General features: G+C 37.1%; 1 protein-coding gene across 10 annotated transcripts in view; it reads right to left on the bottom strand.

The window, feature by feature from the left end:
• AOPEP (aminopeptidase O (putative)) overlaps positions 1-21605 on the bottom strand; it is a 218336-nt gene that overhangs the window by 173693 nt on the left and 23038 nt on the right. For 9 of the 10 annotated variants that reach the window (XM_088157124.1, XM_088157125.1, XM_088157128.1 and 6 more), the window contains one exon: positions 17797-18045. The exons of the other annotated variant lie outside the window; for it this stretch is intronic. In XM_088157124.1, the coding sequence (XP_088013250.1) occupies positions 17797-18045 (249 nt within the window). The remainder of the gene's footprint in view (positions 1-17796; positions 18046-21605) is intronic. 10 annotated transcript variants of the gene reach the window in all.

The raw sequence follows: 21605 nt of genomic DNA on the forward strand, positions 1-21605 counted from the left end.
AACAAAAGTATTGGAGGAGCACAATGACTTAGATTTAATGTTACATAAATCTATAAGCATGAAGGATTTATTCTTCTATCAATATGAAATACTAAAAGCAAAATCTAATTAAAAAAAAAGAAGCTAGCAGTCTAAGAAAACTTTAATATAATAACAGCCTTTTTAAAAATTTGATATTGTATCATTAACTTCACTACAAGATTACAGCACAATGTTACATTCAGATCTGGATGATTTGTGCTTAGCTACATCTGGCTATGCAAAAAATACAAAGTAGAGGGCAAGCTTTCTAGAACATCTATCTATTGACTGATAGTAGCTTAATTAAAAGTTTGATTTCAGTTTGATTTTTTTTTTCCAAAAGTTATATTTATAAACTGACTGGGAATGCTCACATCTCTCTTATTTTTTGCAGTGCCAACAGCAACATCTTAAGTATGCCCTGCATTTTCAGACTAATTATGTTTGATTAAGATATCTAAATCTGCACTCATATTCATAGCCATTTTACCCCTGTCTCTCTAGGTATTTCTCTGGCTCAAACAATCTTGGGTTCTAAGCACTGATCCATATCTTATGTAGTTAAAAACAAACAATTACACTCTGCAGTTATGAAAGCATACCTCCTACTGACATCAATATGAACCCAGTGAAGAAACACTTATGCCTGAATGCAACACAGAAATCATTACAAATAACATCACAAAGACCATATAAATCTCAGACATACAGTTATCCTTCCCCATCTTTGTAAGCATGCAGTGTCCATTAACAAGATTTATGCATGTATTTCAAAAGAGCAGGATATGTCATATCAAATCAAAGTTTTTTAGGCCAGTTACATTTATGAAATTTCTTCTGGCTATAAAGAATGTGCAGTGATCAGAGGAAGGCTGAGCATGTTCAGAAAAACAGAGAACATATTTAGTTCCAAGTGGCATACAGCAGCACAGTGGTCACGCCTCAGGCAGGCATTCAGGTAGCAATACTTCCAAAACCTACCAAATATGTATTATTCAAAATGTGAAGAATGCAAACTGTGGAGAATGCTGACTTTTCCATGAGACTGAGAAGTTATGGCAATTCTGAGAAAACCTGTGCGAGTAATGATGACTAAATGTGACTAGACAGAGAAGAAGGAGTACATCTAGAGATGACAAGAGTCTTCTTCATGAAAATATAGCTGAAAGATTATGTCATCTTCCATGGGTTTCATGTCCATTTACCTAAAAATTAATTTATGTTAAAATTCACTCTAAGTAACAGTAAATCACAGAGAAAAAAGAAAAGACAAGTGAAACCCTTCTAATGTTTTGGCTTGCGCAATTTTTAATGGTCTACTATCACAATAATGTGATTTATATGTGCCATTATTTGTAAGTAGAGGAAAAATATAATGATGAATGTTTGGTATCTTCACCTGCAACAAGTAAAAAAACCTGACAGCTATGTTATTTTCTACTTTCAAGGTGGTTATTACTAGAAAGGTATTTTTGTTTTGACACATTAAGCATTCTTGTTACACGTACACCGTTTAGAATATAATTCTATATAGCAGTTCAAATACATCCATTTGAACTAAAATTATTACAACAGCCCACAAATATAAGCTCATAAACAAATGCTGCTGGCACAAAATAATAACAAACTCCATTCCTTACCTTCACAATGGATCATATTTAAGATAATATATGACTGAAGAGAAAGACACAAGTAAAAAAATGGTTTGCTTTGAGATGGAGAAAAATATAAATAATTCCCGCTTTACACTCCTGAAATACTATATTAATAATCAATTTAGAATGCAAATGTAACAAATTTAGTGCATTTCAGACTTGTCATGCAGATATTAATTAAAAGTTCTTTTTCTGGGAGACGCCAAACATTGCTAAGGATAAAGTATTTATCTGTTGAAATCTATTTAAAAATAGCACCCACGCTTTGCTCCTAATGTCAGACAACTGAAAAGTACCTCAGAAAAGGGGATTCTTTTTGCATTAAGTAAACTACTACACTGCTACTAATCACTGGAAAAGTTCTTTGCACATTTCTACAAAAAGTTGCCACCTATCTTCTCAGGTTTTAATTGAAGACACAACTACTGCTCATTACAAGAATAATTTCAGAGCGTCTAGAATGTACTACCCAATCTTGCACAGGACAGTTTCATACCAAATACACAATGTATCCAATAGCTTATACCTGTTACTAATTTACTGCATACATAACACCTGGTAGCTTGTGTATGAAAAAAAAAGCACAATGCAGAATTACCGTAACACACCTTTTTGATTTAGTTTAATTAACTTCTGTAGTGCAACTAAACGTTGGTTGGCAAACCAACCATTTACCATTAAAGTCGCTTTCTAAAGGGGCTCTTGTTACACTACTGAGTTACCTATGAAGTCACTTAGGGCAGGTTTACACTCTGTTACACGAGGCGTAAGGTTTGTATCAATGTGTCCTAATAGCATTGATTAGTTTTTTGAGCACTTCCCACTTGAATATTAATTCATCACTAAAAAAGCAATGCTATCATAAGGAAAATATGTAATTCATAAGAAAGACTGTTAAAATACACATAATTTTCAACTGACTATTGCTGCAATACCAGTTGAGATGGAGTGCAAAGACTTGTACTGGTAAACATGATTTTTTTATAGTCTGACAACTGAAAAAAAAAGTTTTTGCCAACTGCAGAAAACAAAATCTTACTTTCATTAAGCTTTAAAGCAACATTAATACATTAGTATAAATCAAAATAAAAATGGACTACTACAGGACTCATCATCTTTATCTATTAACAGCCTTTATAAGTTTGAGAAAATCAGTCCTGGAAATATACAGTCTATAAACAAAAGCTTATGACTGAGTAGCACTGGTTTAAGTAACATATACACAAAGTTTGGAAAGTCTTCTTCAAGCCTTACTATCCAAAATCAATTAGACATGTGAGGACCACTAATTCAATTGTTTCATACTTGTCTAATTTGGGAATATTTTGACCAAATTTCAGTTGAGATAATCTACTAATAACAATCAAACTGGAAGCAAATTTGTATTCTGTATGTATTTTGTATTCTGTATGTACTTCATACATCACACTGCATTAAGCCATGTGACTAACATCTGTTGTACATTTTTTCTTCTTTGATTCTTCCTCCAGGGAAAAAGCAGAAGGAAAGATGTTTCCTGTTTTGATAGGGTTTGGGGGTTTTATACCTGTTTATATCAATAGCTGCATATCTTTCTCTCTGTCCATTTCTATTAATATATGCAGTATTAAATATTTATTGTAAGCAAGCATAGTCAACAACATTCCTTTTGCTCCTGACAGTAAGGTGGTGCAGTACATCCTGTCTCCTATTTCCTGGAGGAATTCATGTGGCAAAATTGGAGCAACCTCATTGACATTTAATTCCCTTGATAAACATTGGTGTTTCTCAGTTTTCCCTTGTGTTGCACATCACCACAGGTTCTTTCTAGGATTTTGTGCCCATATGACAGAGATACTGAAAGCCTTGAAACATAACCCAAATTCTGAGGAAAAAAAAAAAAAAAGAAGAGCTTCCTGTTTTACACAGTGCATACTGAATACAGGTGGATTGCACTGCCCAGACAGAAGGTCACACAGGTGTGAGCAGCTGAAAGTAAGCCTTCACCTGTCAGGACAGGATGGTGTCCCCAGGCCAGCCATGAAAACATTTTAGCTTTGATGGAAAATGCCTTCCAGCAAACAACATAGCATTAACAAAAAATTAAAAACTAAAAAACAAAGTGACAGCCAGAACATACACAAAAAGGAATGTCTGTCTTACTCCATTTTTTCTAAAATCTTCCTCTGCCTTACATATTTTAAAACCACTTCCATCAGCTGCTTCCATCAGTTCTCAAAGCACCAGTCAGTCTCATCCAGAAACTACTTCATGAAGGTTATGATATGGTACCCATGACTGATTTGGTAGATTCTACTGCTAACTACAATGATACAGAAAAAGAGGGAGCTGGAGAGAAACTGAAAACTGCACACCATGAGCAAGGAAAATTAGCAGGTCTGGTTTATCAGCTTCTTAAAGCTTATTTCTCCATCAACTATATCCTCTAGCTGATTCTAAGGCAAAAAATCTAAGTTACCAGTTTCTCAGATCAAAGCACTTAGCTCAAACACTGGCCCAGATCAATGTGATATGTCTAGCTCCTGGTGATGTCAACTCACAAGAAGTTTAATCATATCAAGCTGCTCTCAGGAAACAGACACTGCTTCAGAGTTTTACTAATCTAATTCTGCTACGTCCTGCTCTCATGGCAAAATCCTTTCTTGGAATAGTCATTCTATGCTTCTTAGAAATGGGTATGATATTAACATGCTAGTTCTCATTAAGTTTTCATTCAACACCTTTCTCTGTGGTGTTCCTTCTAAACAGTGGTTTCTGAAGAGCTCCAGTTAGTTGAACATAAACATAGTTAAGTCTTGTAGTCTCCAAAGCTGATTTGATTGTTGCCAAGCAAGAGACTTTGCAAGTATGATTGGCTCATCACAACCAGGTTGTCGTGCTAGTTATGATACAGTCACATTTTCCATTATGATTTCTTCTGTATTGTCTGAGTCTTCCTGGGCCACAAGAAGGCTGCTGAGCAGGCTTGTTTAACTTAGTGGTATATATTCTTCAGAGAGAAAGTCTGTGTACTCTTTTGATCAGCTCCTTTTTCTTGCTGAGACAAGGCACAGAATTCAAAATGGCTCTGTACCTCCTCTCTGTATTTCCACATGCCTTAAAAAAGGCTTATAAGGTTGTTACTGGCCTACATGTCCTGCCAAAAACTGTCCTGTGTTTTCCTAGCCTAAATTCAACACCACAGCCATAAGTTGTCACAAGATCTACCTTTTAAAAAAAGTTTTGTGAAAAAATGTCATAGAGAGAACTAGAACTAAGTCACAGAATGTAACATCTCAGTAGTGTTTCATCTTTGACAGGAGTTCTGCTGTGAACTACAACAGTATGCATGGGAATGCTTGGGTGTGGTAGCACCCGGAGGAACACACAGGGAGCCAAGATTCTCAGAATGACATGCACTTTAACAAGTCATCAAGCTCCCAGGTCACTCAGGCTTCAAAAAGATATCCAAATCCAGAGACAAAGAGCAGCGATCAAAGTTTGGTCATTCACAAAGGGAAAAACAAAACTGTTATCTCCAAAAAGGCAAACTACAAGCTAAGAACTCCGGAGATGTCAGGAATTGAACCATGTCTTTCGTATCATGGCAACCAATCCATAGCCTAACATCTGGACAGAAATATCATGGTGTCATACTGTTGGACAGAGTTCTTGGAAATCGTACCCATTCTGGTGCTCCTGTGACAGTGAACAAGTGAAACCTATTTTGTTTCAGGCTTTGTTTTAGATAAAACACTTTTCCCACCTGTAAGATATCCCCATTGGTGTTAACTACAGGGTTACTCCATGTAAATAGTACAGTACAGAATTCCACATAGTTTGTATACTAACTACTTAGTTTGGTAAGAGAGTTTATTGCTGAAGATGATAATGCTTATCGTCTCCTTTAGTGTTTTCATCTGGATCAACAGTGTGTTTCTACAGCAAGTCCTTCAACCATTCACAGGTTCCAATTTGTTTCAGATCTCAGGGAGATATCTGTTCCAGTTGTGCATCATTTCGTTCCAAAAGTAACATAACTGAAAAAATAAGCACTCTTATGAACAGCTTCATGCTGAGGAAGGAATCTTTAGCTCAGGGAGCCAGACTAAATCAAATAGAAAGTACATCTCTCCAACTGTACAGACTCTAGATGTACAAGTCTCCATACTGACTACTTCAGACTATTTATTCATCCAATACATTGGCACTATATTACTTGTTAACACAGTCAACTCCATTAAAAGTGTGGAATTTTTAAGACTACTTTTTGATCAAGCAGAAATACAAAGGCACTTAGAAGACTTTTTAAAGTTACTCGCCTGGGTCTAAGTAAGCTGATCTATAAAGTAGAAATTAGTTCAACACCATCATTGTGAACATTTAGCATTTGAAATTGATTTCAATGCAAAACAGATACATAATGTACTCACTGCCTAAGAGCTGGACTGACTTAAACCTATTATGAAAAGTCACTTAGTTCAACTAAATTTCTCAGTTTTACAGGCCTCCAGGACAAAACATCTGTGAGTCAAGTCAGCATCCACGGAGTTTATTTCAAGCAAAAGGTGCAAGGCAGTACTATGTCCCTTCTGTCTGATTGCAGAGAAAAAAATCAAAAGAGAAGGCTTGCCAAATCCTCTCAACACACACACTCCAAAAAAAACAGAGAAGAATAGTAAGATCTCTCTACGGTTGCTGGACCAAGTGTTTCCTATAGTATCTACCAAAAATGTGTCTATTTTGCTGAAAATGTAACATTGCCCAAGCTATTCTTAGCAGTTCTGCCAGCCATCAGGCCTTGTAAACAAACAGAATTTCTCATCTAAAAATAAAAAGCTTTATTGTGGAAGTGTGATAAACCACTTACACACTCATGTCAAAATGTTCTTGCACAAACCAAATAAGCAGAAGGCTATTTAATTTTGGGGAAAAGTAACATACAATTCTACAGTGGTGTGTAAAGCAGCTGGAAGTGACACACAGCGGAAAGAAACCACATAGAAAGAAGAAATTATATTCCTTGGCAAAATAGGTCCAAAGGTGCCACCATGAGATGGTGGCAGTGTTGAAAAACAAGTACTGCACTCTTAGCCAAACAGGAGCAGCAGCTTATTGAATGTCATAATCACAGCTAAGCAGTGGATTCAGAAGCAAATTTAGGTAATCAGCATTAAAATGTTGAAACAGTAACATTAGCCAGACAGACTGGATTAACTTTTCTAAAAAGCACAGAACATGTGGCAGATGAAAATTATGCCTTTTTGACACATGTTGGTGTCTCCTGAAGCTAATAGGCCAAACTCAGACCTGAAAAGGCCCCTAGAACAGCTTGAAGGCCACTGCTGCCAGAATTAGAGGAAAACCTCAGATCTCACACAGCAAGGGAATATCAGAACTTTGCTTAGACAACCAGCAATTGATCGTGGGGCACAAAAAAGTTTTGGCTATTACCTCTCATCAAAAGTAACTGAAATGTGACCTAGGCCCTTGACTTCTCCCCATTCTAGCAGATGTTGGTGAGCATAGTAAGAAAGGGATTACCAAAATGTTCAAATTATTCAAAATGTTCATTCTAAGTTCAAATAAGCTGCTTAACAATACAAATTCAATAAAACTGTTCTTCAAGAATGAAGTCTCCCAAGTGACAGATTGATATGACAGCAAAGAAATAGAAGATTAGCAAATACAGGAAGTATAAGATCCAAGTCATTAAGCAGAGGAAAACTTAACTGAATGGTCATGATCAAAGCTAGTACTGAATTACAATATATGAGGAAAAAAGACCTAACTGTAGAATAGCATAGAGGATGTGAATGTTATGAAGCTTAGAAAAAAGACTTGCAGCAGCTGAAAAAAAAAGTGGGAAAAAATCCAAAGTGCCAGTGCTATTAAAAAAGACACCTCGAGATAAGTTTTCAAAGAGCTCAAGCATAAATAAGACCTAAAACTAAACAGATCTAGGAAGATAAAGTTACCAGACAGAGGCAATGGGTATATTATAAAGTACTTGCAGGAGGTCTTAAAAAATCCCCAAATATAAATAAAATCCCAACTGTCACAAGAGAGGCATTCCTATCTCCTGATTTATATCAAGTCAGAGCTTTCACCACTAGATTTTGTTTGTGTAAGAATTTCCTGGAGAAACTGCTTAATTTTGGGAGCCAAAACTAACCCTAAACCACTGGAAAGCCCCAAGATCGAAATCCCCTGCAAAGGAGTGTAGTGGTGAAGGCCTCATTTAACTCCCACCCAACCACTTAGCACTCAATAAGGAAATTTTAGTAAAATCGAAACTATAATCTTACAACCTCTGATGGTGGCCACAGAAGAGGAATCATTCTTAATGACCAATACATGATTCCACTAACTATAGAAGATGACTGTGATAAGTTGACAGAATATGACTGTGGGAAGCCTTGTGGAGAAATGTAGAAGAAATACATGGTTACAAGAAAAACACTTGCAGAGAAATACCTAATCTCTACCACTTTGTAGTGATGTACTAAATGTCTTGTCTGGATTCTTTCGAGTTTATGCTATTTTTTCCTCTAATTTGTCTTTCTTCTCAAGCTTTCTGGAAGGAAAAAACCTTGAATCTCTGCCCCAGAGTAAATAGTTTCATATTTATGTATTTCAGAAGATCTAAAAGCCCCTATGTGTTGCTCACTAGAAATTACCTGAAAATCGCATTTCTGGAAAAATATCAAAATCAGCAGGGAAAGTCTGACACTCAGACTAGGAGAAACATAAATCTTCTACAGACATCTCTTTCTGTTTGTAAACATTCTGTTACCCTTCCTCTTCCTTCACAACCAGTTTAGACTTGCATTTCCTCTTATCACAGCTTCTATTTTGACTTTAACTTTTGAGAAGGAAAAGGAACAATATGAAAAGCAGGCTCTTCTAGCACCAGTTCACAGAAAATCCATTCAAACACGCCCTGCTAGTAGAAGTGAAAAATCACTTTAAATCAGTGCAAAAATACATAAAGCCTTTGACAACCTTGTTTCACAATTTTGGACCAGATTTTTGGTTTTGTTCTTTATTAAAAGAACTTTTGGGTCAATTTGTTTAAAAAGACACACAGAAAAGGACAGAAACTACTACTAATTACAAAATATACCAATAAGTTGCAAATTCAACCAACAACAACTGCAATGATCTCTGAATGTATTCATCTCTTCTGACTACCATTTACTTCTGTCACTTCAGAATCTTCCAAGGACTCTCAGACACCTAAAGAGCAATCTTAACATGTCCACATTTCCAAATAAAGGGGAAAAAAGCCTTCAACAGGGTAATCTAAGTCTCCAAAAATTATGGAATTACACAATGAAAAAACATACTTGAAGTTTATCAAGTTTCAGAAAACAGTATTGCTGTAGTTTTCACTTTACCTTAACCTTTGCAAGTGATAAGAGATGAAAAGGGAATTAAGAAATATGTGTTTCTTCAAAAGATGTCTTGTAACATCTACGCCCACCAATTAGTTATCTGCAACATAAGAATATATTCCTACTACTTTCCCAGATTTTCTGAAAACAAAATACTTTCGTTGTTGAAAGGCTATCAAAATACCATGGCAGCATGAATGAGTCATACAGGTAACATGGAAGGGGAGGTGTCATTTGCAACAGAACATAAAACCAAGGGAGTAGCACAGGTCAAAGCACTGAAGGCTTGGTATCTCAGGAAAAAATCAAGCTTGAAGAGGCCTCTTTTCACTGCCTCCTGAGATGGAGGTTCCACAGGCTCCCTGGATTGACTGTTTCAGTGCTTAACCACAATAACTGTGGTCCTTTGTATCTAGTCTGAATTCTATCACTACAAGTTGTGAATGTTGCTTCACATATTTTCCCTATTTCTGTGAGAACCATGGCTCTGCCTTTTCTGCAACCATGTGCTCAGGTGGCAGGAGACAGTGCTTAGTCACAACTAGTAATACTTATTCCCAGGTTGAACAAATCTAGCTATATCAGTCTCTTCTCATACAGCAAATTCTCCTACCTGCTAATTATGCTAGCAGAAGCCTAATTCACTTGGTGTCTCTGTCATTGTCATGCAGCCCAAAACTGGGAACAGTATGGTGTCATAAGCGTAGACAAAACTAATGCTCCAGGCCAGGGGTAGGCAAGCAGAGCAGAGGCAAACCAAAACTGCCTACCCAACTCTCTGTGACTAACCAAAGTTTCCCTGGCCAGAATCAAAGGATGGAGCCTAGGAATGGATCACTCAACTGCTCACACTCCTCACTACTATTTATAAGGAGAGGATTGCACAGTTTTTGCTCAGCAACATCATGGTTTTTAGAAACATGAATTCTCTTAGCCTCCTCTGAGCTTGTCATCAGCAAGTACTCAAACTGGTACTCATACAAGAAAAGGGCTAGGGATCCTTAAACCAGACTCCCGTTAGCAACAAAACAAACAAAGCTACAAAAAGGTAAATGAAGCCACCAATTTATTTGCATAGTTTTGGTGAGGTTTGTTTAAACTTGAAGCCAAGTCTACAGCAAAAAGATTGACTTTAGCACCTGGCAGTTACAGCAGAGGTAAAGTATTATGCATGGATTTAATGATTTCTCTGCACTTCCATTTGTTTTAAGTATCACTGGTCTCACAGTCTACATTTAAAATCTAAAGTCTTTTACCTGGATCGGATTCTTCTTAGGTGGGGCTGGGAAATTGCAGACTACTAGTAATTATCATAAAGACTAAGAAAGCTCCACATACTTGGTATGGCAAGTCAGATCAGAGATAATTGCATGACAGAAGCCTGTGGCTGCTTTGAAGTGTCTTCCTTTCACCCTTTAAAAACTAAGCTTAAGCCTTCAAAACAATTGGCTGCATTTATTATCTTCTTTCTTACTACTCAGCATATACATGCAAAATCTCTGCATTTATAAGCACTTTACTATTTATATGATTCAGAAAGTTAAGTGGAACAGTCTAATGCTGCTGACTGAATTTTAAACAGTAGATAGACTATTGCTACTGATCTACAAGCAAAAGTAATTTCAATCATCTTATACATCTCTATTGGTAGGAGAAAAAAGTTGAGAGTTAAAGTAAGACACAGGGAGAAAGAATTCTGAAAATTAGTTTCAAAATCGCAAACCCAGTGTTCAATACATTTTTAAATTTTTCCATATTCTAGCTCTCTGTAAATACGCCAATTTTGAGGGAAAACTACACTTTTACTTTATAAATGCCATGCAACTCATACAACAAAAATAAAATTATTAGTATTACCTACATACCCATATATGCACATATATAAAGGGCAGGTATGGACACATATTAGGCATACACATATAATATACGTATACAAATACAGTATGCATAGAAACATGTTGGCCTCTCACATATGTGTGTACATTAGCTACACCCAGTTTTCCTAAGCCAAACCACTTTATGTCAGCTTTAAGCTGGGAACAAGACTTTACAGCTATAAACCACTGAAATGCAAGATTATATTGAAAATGCTCAGGCACCCTTAACTATAATGATGTTAACAGGCTCTGTCATAATTCTAAACCTAGAATTTAAAAACATGCAGTTACTATTCTACAGGAATATCAAAAGAGCCCTACCATCTCTCCAGCTTCAATTACCAAAAGCCCTTTCAAGAATTCGTATGCCACATAGCAAAAGAAGCAAGTGATTTTTAAACTCCTAAAACAATATTCTTTATTCGTCTCATAAAATTATAAATGTAAACTTTGCATACTTAAATAAATAATAAAATACAATGTAAAGTTGCATACGTGAAACATAAGTAAGTCCACTTGTCTAAAACATCCTTTTTTGTATTAACTTTGGTCAGTAATGTCAGACTGATATGTTATCTTCTTGTAATACTATCCCAAAAGAGAAGCATTTTATGACAGGTAAATATTGTACCTTGTCTTCCAAAAGCACTGAGAAGACTCTGTGGAAGACTATTAGAAATGTAAAAGAAATCCCCCTGATACTGCAGAAAACACATCTGGCTTCTCTGTTAAAATGGTACCAGTTATGAGTTAATAGACCAACAAGGCACATTAATAAGGAAATACATTATGCCTGAAGTACTCCACATCCTGTTTTGACTCCAAAATGACAACTGGATGAAGGACAGTGACTGCAGTGGTACCAAAGTATACTTCAGACTTCAGCTAATATCAGCAAATATCTTCAACAACAGTTGGGAGGAAAGCGTTAAAAACAGAAAAATCGGTGAGAAGGTGGGAACAGTTTCTCTCAAAGTAACTGTGCAGGTAGGAATGTTACAACTGCTCCTGTTGCAAAACTCCATTTATTACGCCTAGTGTTCACCCTCTACCTGTTTGGAGAAGTAGAATTCCTGTGTAGAGATAACACAGACATGCTTGAGCCTCCTGCTGGGAGAAAGTGAGATGACAAAAACACCACCTTGTTATAAACTGTGCATGCACAAGATAGATTGGGGCAGGCAGCAGGCTCCCCACTGTGCACTGGGGCAAACTAAGCCTAACGGAGCCTCTCCCCCTGTGGGTCTCTGCCCAACGTTGTTAGTGGGTCAGTGAAATAAATCTACTCTTTGTATTTCAGCTGCAACTTGCTGGTTGCCCCAGTTACCTCTTTGTATCAAGTCACACAACTTCTAAACCACACTAAGTCCATATGCATGTGCTGTACAGCCACATACTCTGATTTACTGCAAGCACAGATAAGACTCAATTTTTCTTTCACTGTATATTTACTTCCAGTTTTAAATTTTGTACATGATCATTTCTGTGTGGATAGCTAACTAGTGATATGTAAAAAATAAACTCAATGGTAAAGGATTACTCTTTTTTGTCAAATTAAAACAACTGGAAATGTGCAAAATAATGTGTCTACATTTGGATTGACTCAGAAAAGGCTTCTACAGTTGTATCAAATAGTAAAACACAGTCCTGCAAGACTGAACAATATGAAAGGTTTTACATTTAACTTTGACATTTGAATGTTTTCCAGTAGTGCTGGCTGATTTTCTATGGGCTTATCAGTTGTCATCATAACATTGCAGACATACAGAACAAATGGTGGCTACAGATGTACTGATCAAAGAGGCTGCTTCAGTCTTTTCTCTTTTCAATTTAAGAAGTTAACAACCCTGGTGACACAGACTGGAAAGACTCAAGAGTTCTGCTGAGATAACATTTTTTGAAGAAATGGATATTCTTCCTTCAAAGAAGAAAAGTGTATGCACCAAAGACAATTTTTAACATGACAGGGGAAGAGTGAATAAGATCTTTATGAACAGGAATTGAAAGTGGGGTTGCTAAATCCATATTTAGTCAGCTATATAAGCTGACCTGATTTATAAATATCCCAAGCATCCTCATAATCAAAAACCATTTGGGTTTCAAGGGTGTCCAGCATAGTTGAAAATAAGGCCACTAATTTTAGAGCCTAAAAAGAATTCAAATAAGCTAATATTAGGATCATGTTTTGAAAATGTCAGAACCTTACTCAGAAGTTCTTTGGTTCCACTAACCTTGCTGGGCAAAATTGTCTGTAAATACAGATAAACTAAGTTAGATCAGATGCCCATCTATCCCACAGTCAATACTAATACTAAGAGTTTAAGGAAAAACTACGAGCATGGTATACACCAAAGGACACCTTCCTCATCACAATCTTCTAGATCCCAGCAACATGTGAAGTTAGAAAGAACTTAGAAAGGTTATTTATACTTGGATAAGTATTTATACTTATAAGGTTATTTGTACTTGGATAAGGACATTTTGTTGTGCTAGCACTTACTAAAAAAACTAATACATTAATATAAACAGAAAAAAAGCAGTCTTACATTATTTGAACAATGTGTGCTGGAAACAAAAAACCTATAAAAACCATTGTTTCAAAAAGAGAATTTCAACTGAATGCAAAGGCTTACAGTTCTCAGGGGAGTAAAATAAACATCAGCACATACGTTCCAAAGAAGTGGAAAGCTACTAAGCAGTTTCTAACACCACAGAAATACAAGAGATTGGTGTGACTGTGAAAGAGCTAAAGCAGTTAAACACTGCAAGAGAAATCAAAGTCTCAAGTGCAGACTCAGGTGGCACCAAAAGCTAGTTTCTATATTTGAAAAAATGTTTTTCCTCAGGGAATTAAAAAGAAAAAGGAATTCAGAGTCTCTTCAGGTTCTGAAAAAAGCAAAGGACATTTAGTTGTAGGTCAGTGAAAAGAAATATCAGAACACTAGGCTTTCAAATGGAATCAACAAAACTAGACTGGGAGTGCACCGATTTGGGGAGCCCAAACAACCAGCTAAATCACAGACCCTACTTTTCATCTGAAATCTTTCCTTCAGCTCTGTTCATGTGAGTAACTGCTGGCTCATATGAGAGCATCTGTAAGTGTGAAATACCTCTGATATTTAAATGCCAATGGGGTCAACAACTCCATAGTTGTACCATATACTCCATAGAAGTACCATATCATCAAAAGCATCAAAACACAGTGCTACTTTTAATCCCCTGATTTTAACCTCTTAGTTCTCTGAGTGCATGAATGATATACACCTTTCAGTGTAGTATGTGGTCAGGGATCTCTTCCATGAACAACCTAATTAGAAGCCCTAGGGCCGGGTCATCTGACACACTTCCCTACTCCTTTTACTCCAATTTGCTTTCTTCTGCTAATGAAAGAACTGCTGCTACATATTCATAAGATTATCAAAATTCTAGAGAAAGCATTGAACCTCAGGCTTTTAAGCTATTTAAATTGAGCCCACAATGCTTTATGAATTTAATTTCTATACAGTTCAACATAATATCACCAACAAAGATGTGTAGGCCACATCGTTCTTTTACTTGTGTTTATGAGAAGCTTTAAAGAATCACTTAAACTAAACAGTATAAAACTAAAGTGTGGAAAACTAAATCCTCCAGCTTCAAAGATCTATAGGAAGCAGGAGCATGTTATGTATTTCCATACAGAAGTCCATAGCAAATTTAAAAAGACGGGAAAATATGAACAGAAAACATAAGTACAGTGAATATGCTTTCAACTACTGTTTTGCTCATAATTCGTCTGTCAGACTTCAAGAAAAATGCAGCTGACCCACAGCAGGTGCCACTGAAATAGACAGTTCAAAACACCTCATTAGATAATTCTGTGCAAGAACTATAATAATTTCATACCAATCTAAAATGTTGGGGAAAACATTGCTCCTAAATAAGAAGCGTTCTGAGATGTGAAAAGCACAGTAAGTATAATCAACAGAGGAACAAAGAAAAGCACCAAATGCTGTAAAGCCCGAATACTTCAGATAATGACTTAAATTAATGTATTTTTCCTTCCCTGGTAGACAGGAGTCCAATTAGAGTTCTCATAACAACAGCTTCTATGTGCTGGCATGCTGTATTATGTTCGTACTGCTACAGATGGACTAGAAGATAAAAAAATAAATACTACAGCCAACTTTTTAACCCAAGGTAATTGCTAACTTTTTTTTCTTTGTGTGGGTTTTGACATGGTTTTGCACACAGCTTATTGTTAGTTTAAGCAATTTAAGCAATTATCATTGCATGCATAGGAATTTAACCATTTAAGTAGCTTGCTATATACATATGAGTTTCTATTGGGAAAATCACATCAAACAAGAACAAATGAGCTATTATGAGTCCCTTAATAATCTCCTGTCCAAATACAACTTGACATTTAAACACCTTAAATTAGTTCTTAAATTAGTTAGGTTTTGAAAAATTGGAATGTGTTTGGCTTGATGCACTGTTAAATGACAGACATCAGGAAGTATGCATACCCCTTCTTTCATCCTTATTTTCAATGATATGGATTGCTTGGAACTGACAGTAGTCAGATGAAGCATAGGAGAATAAAAGCACAGGTTTTTCTCATCTTATCTCCTTCACAAAGAAAACACAATTACAGTATTCTGAACAGTCTGGACTCAGATAATGACAGATGGTTTTGCAACAGAATTACCTGCAGGTTATCTTTTCCCCATAAATTCTGGGAAAGGTATATGCAGAGAAGGCACTGAAAATTTCCCGAAGAGTAATAGCATTTCAACAACTAAATCTTGAAGATTTCTCCTACTGTGTGCTGTAATTTTGGCCCATCTACAAAGTCTATCTGCTTTCTCTTTCATTTTGAACTATTTGTGTGTCGTGCCTTTCACGGTTCCGCAGATCCCTGCTTTTATCTCACAGCTAGGTCAAATGGCTGTTTTTTTCCTCAATTATAGCAAGGCCCTGTGCCAACCCTTTAGTACTATGCCTCTGAAGTCACAGAAGACTGCAGAGCAGCAACAAATTTCACATGGCTTTGAGAATATGGCACAGAGTACCACACCACGCTCCAAATCAAACCACCAGGCAAAGAACTGGAGAATTTATGGCAGGTGCACAATCAATATGATGATTTCATTGAGTGAAGAACTATAATTGAAAATTCAGTAACCAGCAAAAAGTATCTAGAAAGCAATGAGCCTTATATGACAGAGGAGGGCGACTGAATGCTAAAGTTTTAAATTTTCTAGGTTTTAATGAAATAAAATACTGAAAACTATACAATATTGTCAATGTGCCAATATAATTTGCTACTTTTAATCCAAAAGAGGACTGAAAGAGGAAACCTGTAGAAAAAAATAATCTACAGCTTGATAGGGCCAGTCAAATCTGGCAAATCAGCTATAGGTTATAAGACTGGTTCCACACAGGGAATTTGGCGACTTGGACCATGGGACTCACTCTGCAAAACCTGGCCTGCTGATGAGGTCCATCTGTCAGAGAAGGGTAGGAGCATCTTCAGTCCTAGGCTTGCCAGGTTTGTGAAGAGAGCTTTAAATTAAAGTTTCTGGGGAAGGGGAACCTCAATCCATCCCACTCATATGATGCCCAGAGCCTGGAGAGAGGTCAGAGGTCAGAACAAGGGCACCTGAAGAGCAGTACAAAGGAATTCCAGCCAGTAAGTCAGTTTCCTTAAGGGCCCATCTTAAAAGCTTCTGTGCTAATGCATGCAGTATGGGGAATAAACATGATCTGCAGAGCCATGATCTTATTGGCATCAGTGAAATTCCCACTGACTGGAAAAAGAAGCACAGCCCTCATTTTCAAAAAGGTACAGAAGGATGGCCTGGGGAACTACAAGACAGTCAGCCTCTATTCAAGGTAAGTAGCAAAAGCATAGAGCAGATCCTTCTGGAAACTATGTGAAGGCACATCAGAGACAAAGAGGTGATTGGTGACAGCCAACATGACTCACTAACCGCAAATCATGCCTGAGAATTGGTGGCCTTCCAAGATGGGGTTACAACAGTGGTGGACAAGGGAAACAAAACTGATGCCATCTATTTGAATGCAAAGCATTGGACACTGTCCTGTATAACATTTGTCTCTAACCTGGAGAGACATGGATATTATGGAAGGACCAGTCAGTGGATAAGGAATTGGTTGAATGGTCACACTCAAAAGGGTTGCAGTGAATGGCTCCTTGTCCAAGTAGAGAGCACTGACAAGTGGTATCCTCAGGGGTCAGTTATGGGACTGGCACTGTACAACATTTTTTTAAGTGACACAGGCAGTGGGATCAAATGCAGACAGCCAGTTTTTGCTGATGGCACTAATCTGAGCAGTACAGTCAAATTGCTGGAGAGAACAGGTGCCATTCAGAGGACAGGCTTCAGATCCTTCACAATTCCATGAAAACTTCATAATATAATCCTTACTATTTGCCTTCAGCTTCTGAAGGTAAGTGTTTGACTAGAAACTCATACATGGGAAATGCTTATGAAGAATCTCTAGATCTGGATTTTAACATACTCCTATTCTGTCAAAATATAAGGCTAAAATCAATGCCAAAAGAAAACAAGACAACAAAATCAAATATTGAGATAACAGAACCAACAAGAGAACTTCAGTTTGACAAATGTAAAAATTCAGACCCATATTTCTAATAAGCTTATATTTTCCTTCCCTAGGCCCTGTCAAAACTAAAATTAAAGGTCACAAAGGATGCAAACAAGCCTACTCACCTGAAGTCAGAACAAGAGTTTTACGTTTGGTTTAAGAAAAATAGCACAGCAACTTAACACTGTTAACAAGCTGATAAGAAGGAGTCTAACAAAATACACCAGATTGGATACTAAGAAGTTTCTTTACCTAGCCATTCCCAGGCTGGAAAAGTTGGAAGGAACTATCAGAATATCAAGCCTGGAAAAGGGGTGGGTACCCAGTGTGGCATAGGCAGCTGAGAGGCACTGAGGAATTAGCTGAAGCAAATATTCTTCACAGCTTTCCATAAGGCAACAGGGAGCAAAGACTCTGTAAGGAATGACTGCCTGCAACCTGGCAGCAGGATTTTGGAAACGGCAGGGATATTCCACATGACCACAGGTTTCTTCATGCCATCTGACAATACAAAACAAAACAAAACAATACTTAATTGTGATATCAGAAATGTGCACAACTGACTATGCTAAGACAAGGATACTCTCTAGATATCAGAATGACAGAACTAATTTCCATTAGAGAACCAACTCACTTGCATTCTCACCCTGTTCACATGTGCAGCATTTTGAAACACTACTACATCTGAGTAGAACTTACAACTAAAGAGAGAGACTAGTCACACCTTGTTTTTATAACACACATGCATCAAAAGAATAAGCACTCAAAATCTATGTAAAGAGAACTAATAAGAATACAAAAATATTTACTCAGAAAATTCTTATTCAAACTTGGCTATGAAAATAAAATTCTATACACATTAACATAACATTAACACAAGTATTTTAGGTGCAATTACAATCTAATTCCAGGAAGGATTTTTTGCTGTTTTGTTACTAAAATTCTTTAGAAATTTCAACTAAATTTTATTATTATTAAGTAAAAAATCCTAGTAGAGGTCAACTCAGACTTGCCATGCTAGACATTCAATAATACCACATAAGGCCAACCTTACTTTATAGTACTTTTACAGAGTATTTAGAGCTCTAGCTGAAAGAAAGGAGGGGTAAATCAAATCCTTCCTAAACACTGAGTCATATACCTTCAAAGTAAGTTATCTGCCCAAATAGATTCTTATCTAAACAGAAATCAGTTTCATGTTTTCACCTGTTAGCCTATGTTTTCTACAGTGCACAGCCTCTCCTTCGTTTGAAACTTCAGTTTAAATAATCTGGTTCTACTATGTCTCGACAGGCAAAGCACCTAGCATTGCCCAAAGCACTTATGCTTGGAGGATCATACTGACACAGAAAACAAAATGATGACATGTAGAAAAGGATGAGATTTTGCTGAAGTATTAACCCTTTAGCACCTTACATAACTCTTTCTGTCAAAGAAGTGAACTCTAAGTCCTTTCTTAACTACGTATGTAAAGAAACCACACCCGTTGCTACACAAATTTTTTTCCTATGGGTGGTTTAATCTAGTATATTTCTGCTCGAAAACAAAGTCATTTTGTATTTTATTATCAGAGTTGAGATTAGGCAGGAATATGAAAGCTAGCACTATATCTCTTATAAAAACTGCCAATTCCTTAACGACCACAAGGAAATAAAAAGTTATAAACATCATAGCTCCATTTAACATTTACTTTGATATAGCCTCCTTAGGTCAAACTCACTGGCACCTGACATCACACATTTCAACAGTTTCTTTCAGAATTCCTTTCTTTTCCTGCTGCCCTAGAGTGTATCTCCACTATCTTATCTGAGACACATGCTTAACATTTGCTTATCTATAGATTTCACACCCTTTCTAGAAATGTCAGCTGCTGTGAGTAATGTTGGTTTGGTAACCCGGTCTCACTGACTAAAATAAGCAACAATATCTGCTGTGCTAACTCCCAACTAAAGATTAACTGGATATAACTGTAAGAGCACATTTTTAAGGACACGGATTTTTATGTTTATTTTTATTAGCTGGAAAACAAACTTGTACACTTAGAGTCTGCTTTTTTTGTCCACGTACAATAGACACCATATTTGCAGAGGATTTTTGGAATTTTTTGGATAATTTTTTTCCTAAGACACATTCGTTCTGTTTATTCCACTGACACTAACTGCTGCAAATACATCACACTATCTGTGTCAATTAACTCATCCAATAACCATCACACAGATAAACTCATAACTATGACCACCACACTGATTAAAACTTCCAATAAATTTTGCTATAAAAAATTACAAAAATATTTCCCTCTTCTCAGAAACTTTACAAAAAAACCCCAGCAACTTTCATTTGTTCTATCAACACTGAGCCAGAATAATCTTTTGCACCAAAATCAATAAATTCCTAGTACCAAACGTGCTGTAATTTTGAGAGGAATGCATCTACAGTTTATTTTTGCAGAGGCAGTCATATTATAAACATATAAGTAGCAAAGAAATATACATGAAGCAATTTGTAGCAGCTCATCAAAATTTTAAGCTCTTTAAAATTAGAACAGGCATTTTTTACTGATCCTATGTAAAGTATGAAAATTTCTATTCTCAAGATTAATTAACATATTTTAACTAAAACAAGCCAAGCTGCAAGCCATTAGAATTGTTTAATTTTAAATTCCAACAAACAAAAAGTCCATATTAAGTCCTCACGTTCCAAAGTTTCAGTAGTTCCACTGTCTTAATACTAAAAAAGTATTATTCAAAACAGCTGTCTAAAAGACAAGTATTTTTCCAGTAAAGTTTTGAACCGAGTAGCAGAAAAATGTTACATAAATCCCCGAATCATCTTCTACAATAACATAACAATCCCTGCTGATGTGGGGAGAGTAGTGGATGTGGTTTGCCCAGACTTTTGCAAAACGTTGGCCAGAGTTTCCAACAGCCTTTTCCTGGACAAACTGGCAACATACAAACTTGAGAGGTGGTCTGCAAGATGGGTAGAAAACTGATGTACAGGCTACACTCAGAGAGCAGTGATCAGTGGTTTTCACTAAGGCTAACAGCCTGTCACAAATGGAGTTTCCCCAGAAACTACATTGGTTCCCACACTGTTCAACATCTTCACAAACACTCTGGATAATGGGTTTGAAAGCACCCTCTCCAGGTTAGCTATTGAGGGAGAGCCTTGTCTCAGAGACCTGGACGGGCTGAAAGGGTGGGGCTGGCAAGAGCAGTGTGCGGTGCAGCAGAGACAAGTGCACAGTCCTGCACCTGGGGTGACTTCAGCAAAGGGCCAGCACAGGCTGTGACCTGCATGTCTGAGGAGCAGCCTCGCTGAAAGGGACATGAAGTTCAGGGGACAGTCACTTGACCGTGAGTCACTGGTGTGACACTGCGGCTACGAAGGCAGATCGGGTCCTGGGCGGCAGCTGCAGGGACATTGCCGGCAGAGGGACAGAGGGGAGCGCCATGCTCTGAGCAGAGCTTGTCGGGCAGCACCTGAAGTGTCACGCCTCCTTCTGGGCCTCACAATTCAGGGAAGACACAAAAGAGCCTAAAGGAGGGCCACAAAAATGAAAAAAGGGCTGCAGAACCTCCCCCGTGGGGAAAGACAGAAGGAGCTAGGCCTTTTCAGGGAATGGGAAAGAGAACTTCATTGCAGTATTTCATTGAAGAGCATTTACAAAGGGCACAGAATCACTTGCTCTCTTCACATGGAGCCACGTGGCCAAGACGAGGGCCAATGGATGTTAGATATCTTCATCTAAGCTCCTTTCCATGAAAGAATGGACTAAGGTCCAACCTGGGTTGTTCTGTGATGCTATGATATGAATTTGAAAAGCTGAGAGTAATGTATGAGTAGATCAAGTCCCATGTCTGAGACTTCCACTAACTGAGGTGAATACATGTGAAAACAAATAGTATTTTTCCAGAAACTTGTTTTCTACCTTCAAATATTATTTTCAGGCACATATTGTTTTGCTCATCCACTGCTCTGTAATATTTCAAACTCAATGAGTTTTGACTAGACTGGGAGGAGGAATAGATGTATCTAAAATAATTGCATTTCTACTACTT

Source organism: Sturnus vulgaris, chromosome Z (genome assembly GCF_052056855.1).
Source record: "Sturnus vulgaris isolate bStuVul1 chromosome Z, bStuVul1.hap1, whole genome shotgun sequence".
Classification (NCBI taxonomy): Eukaryota; Metazoa; Chordata; class Aves; order Passeriformes; family Sturnidae; genus Sturnus; species Sturnus vulgaris.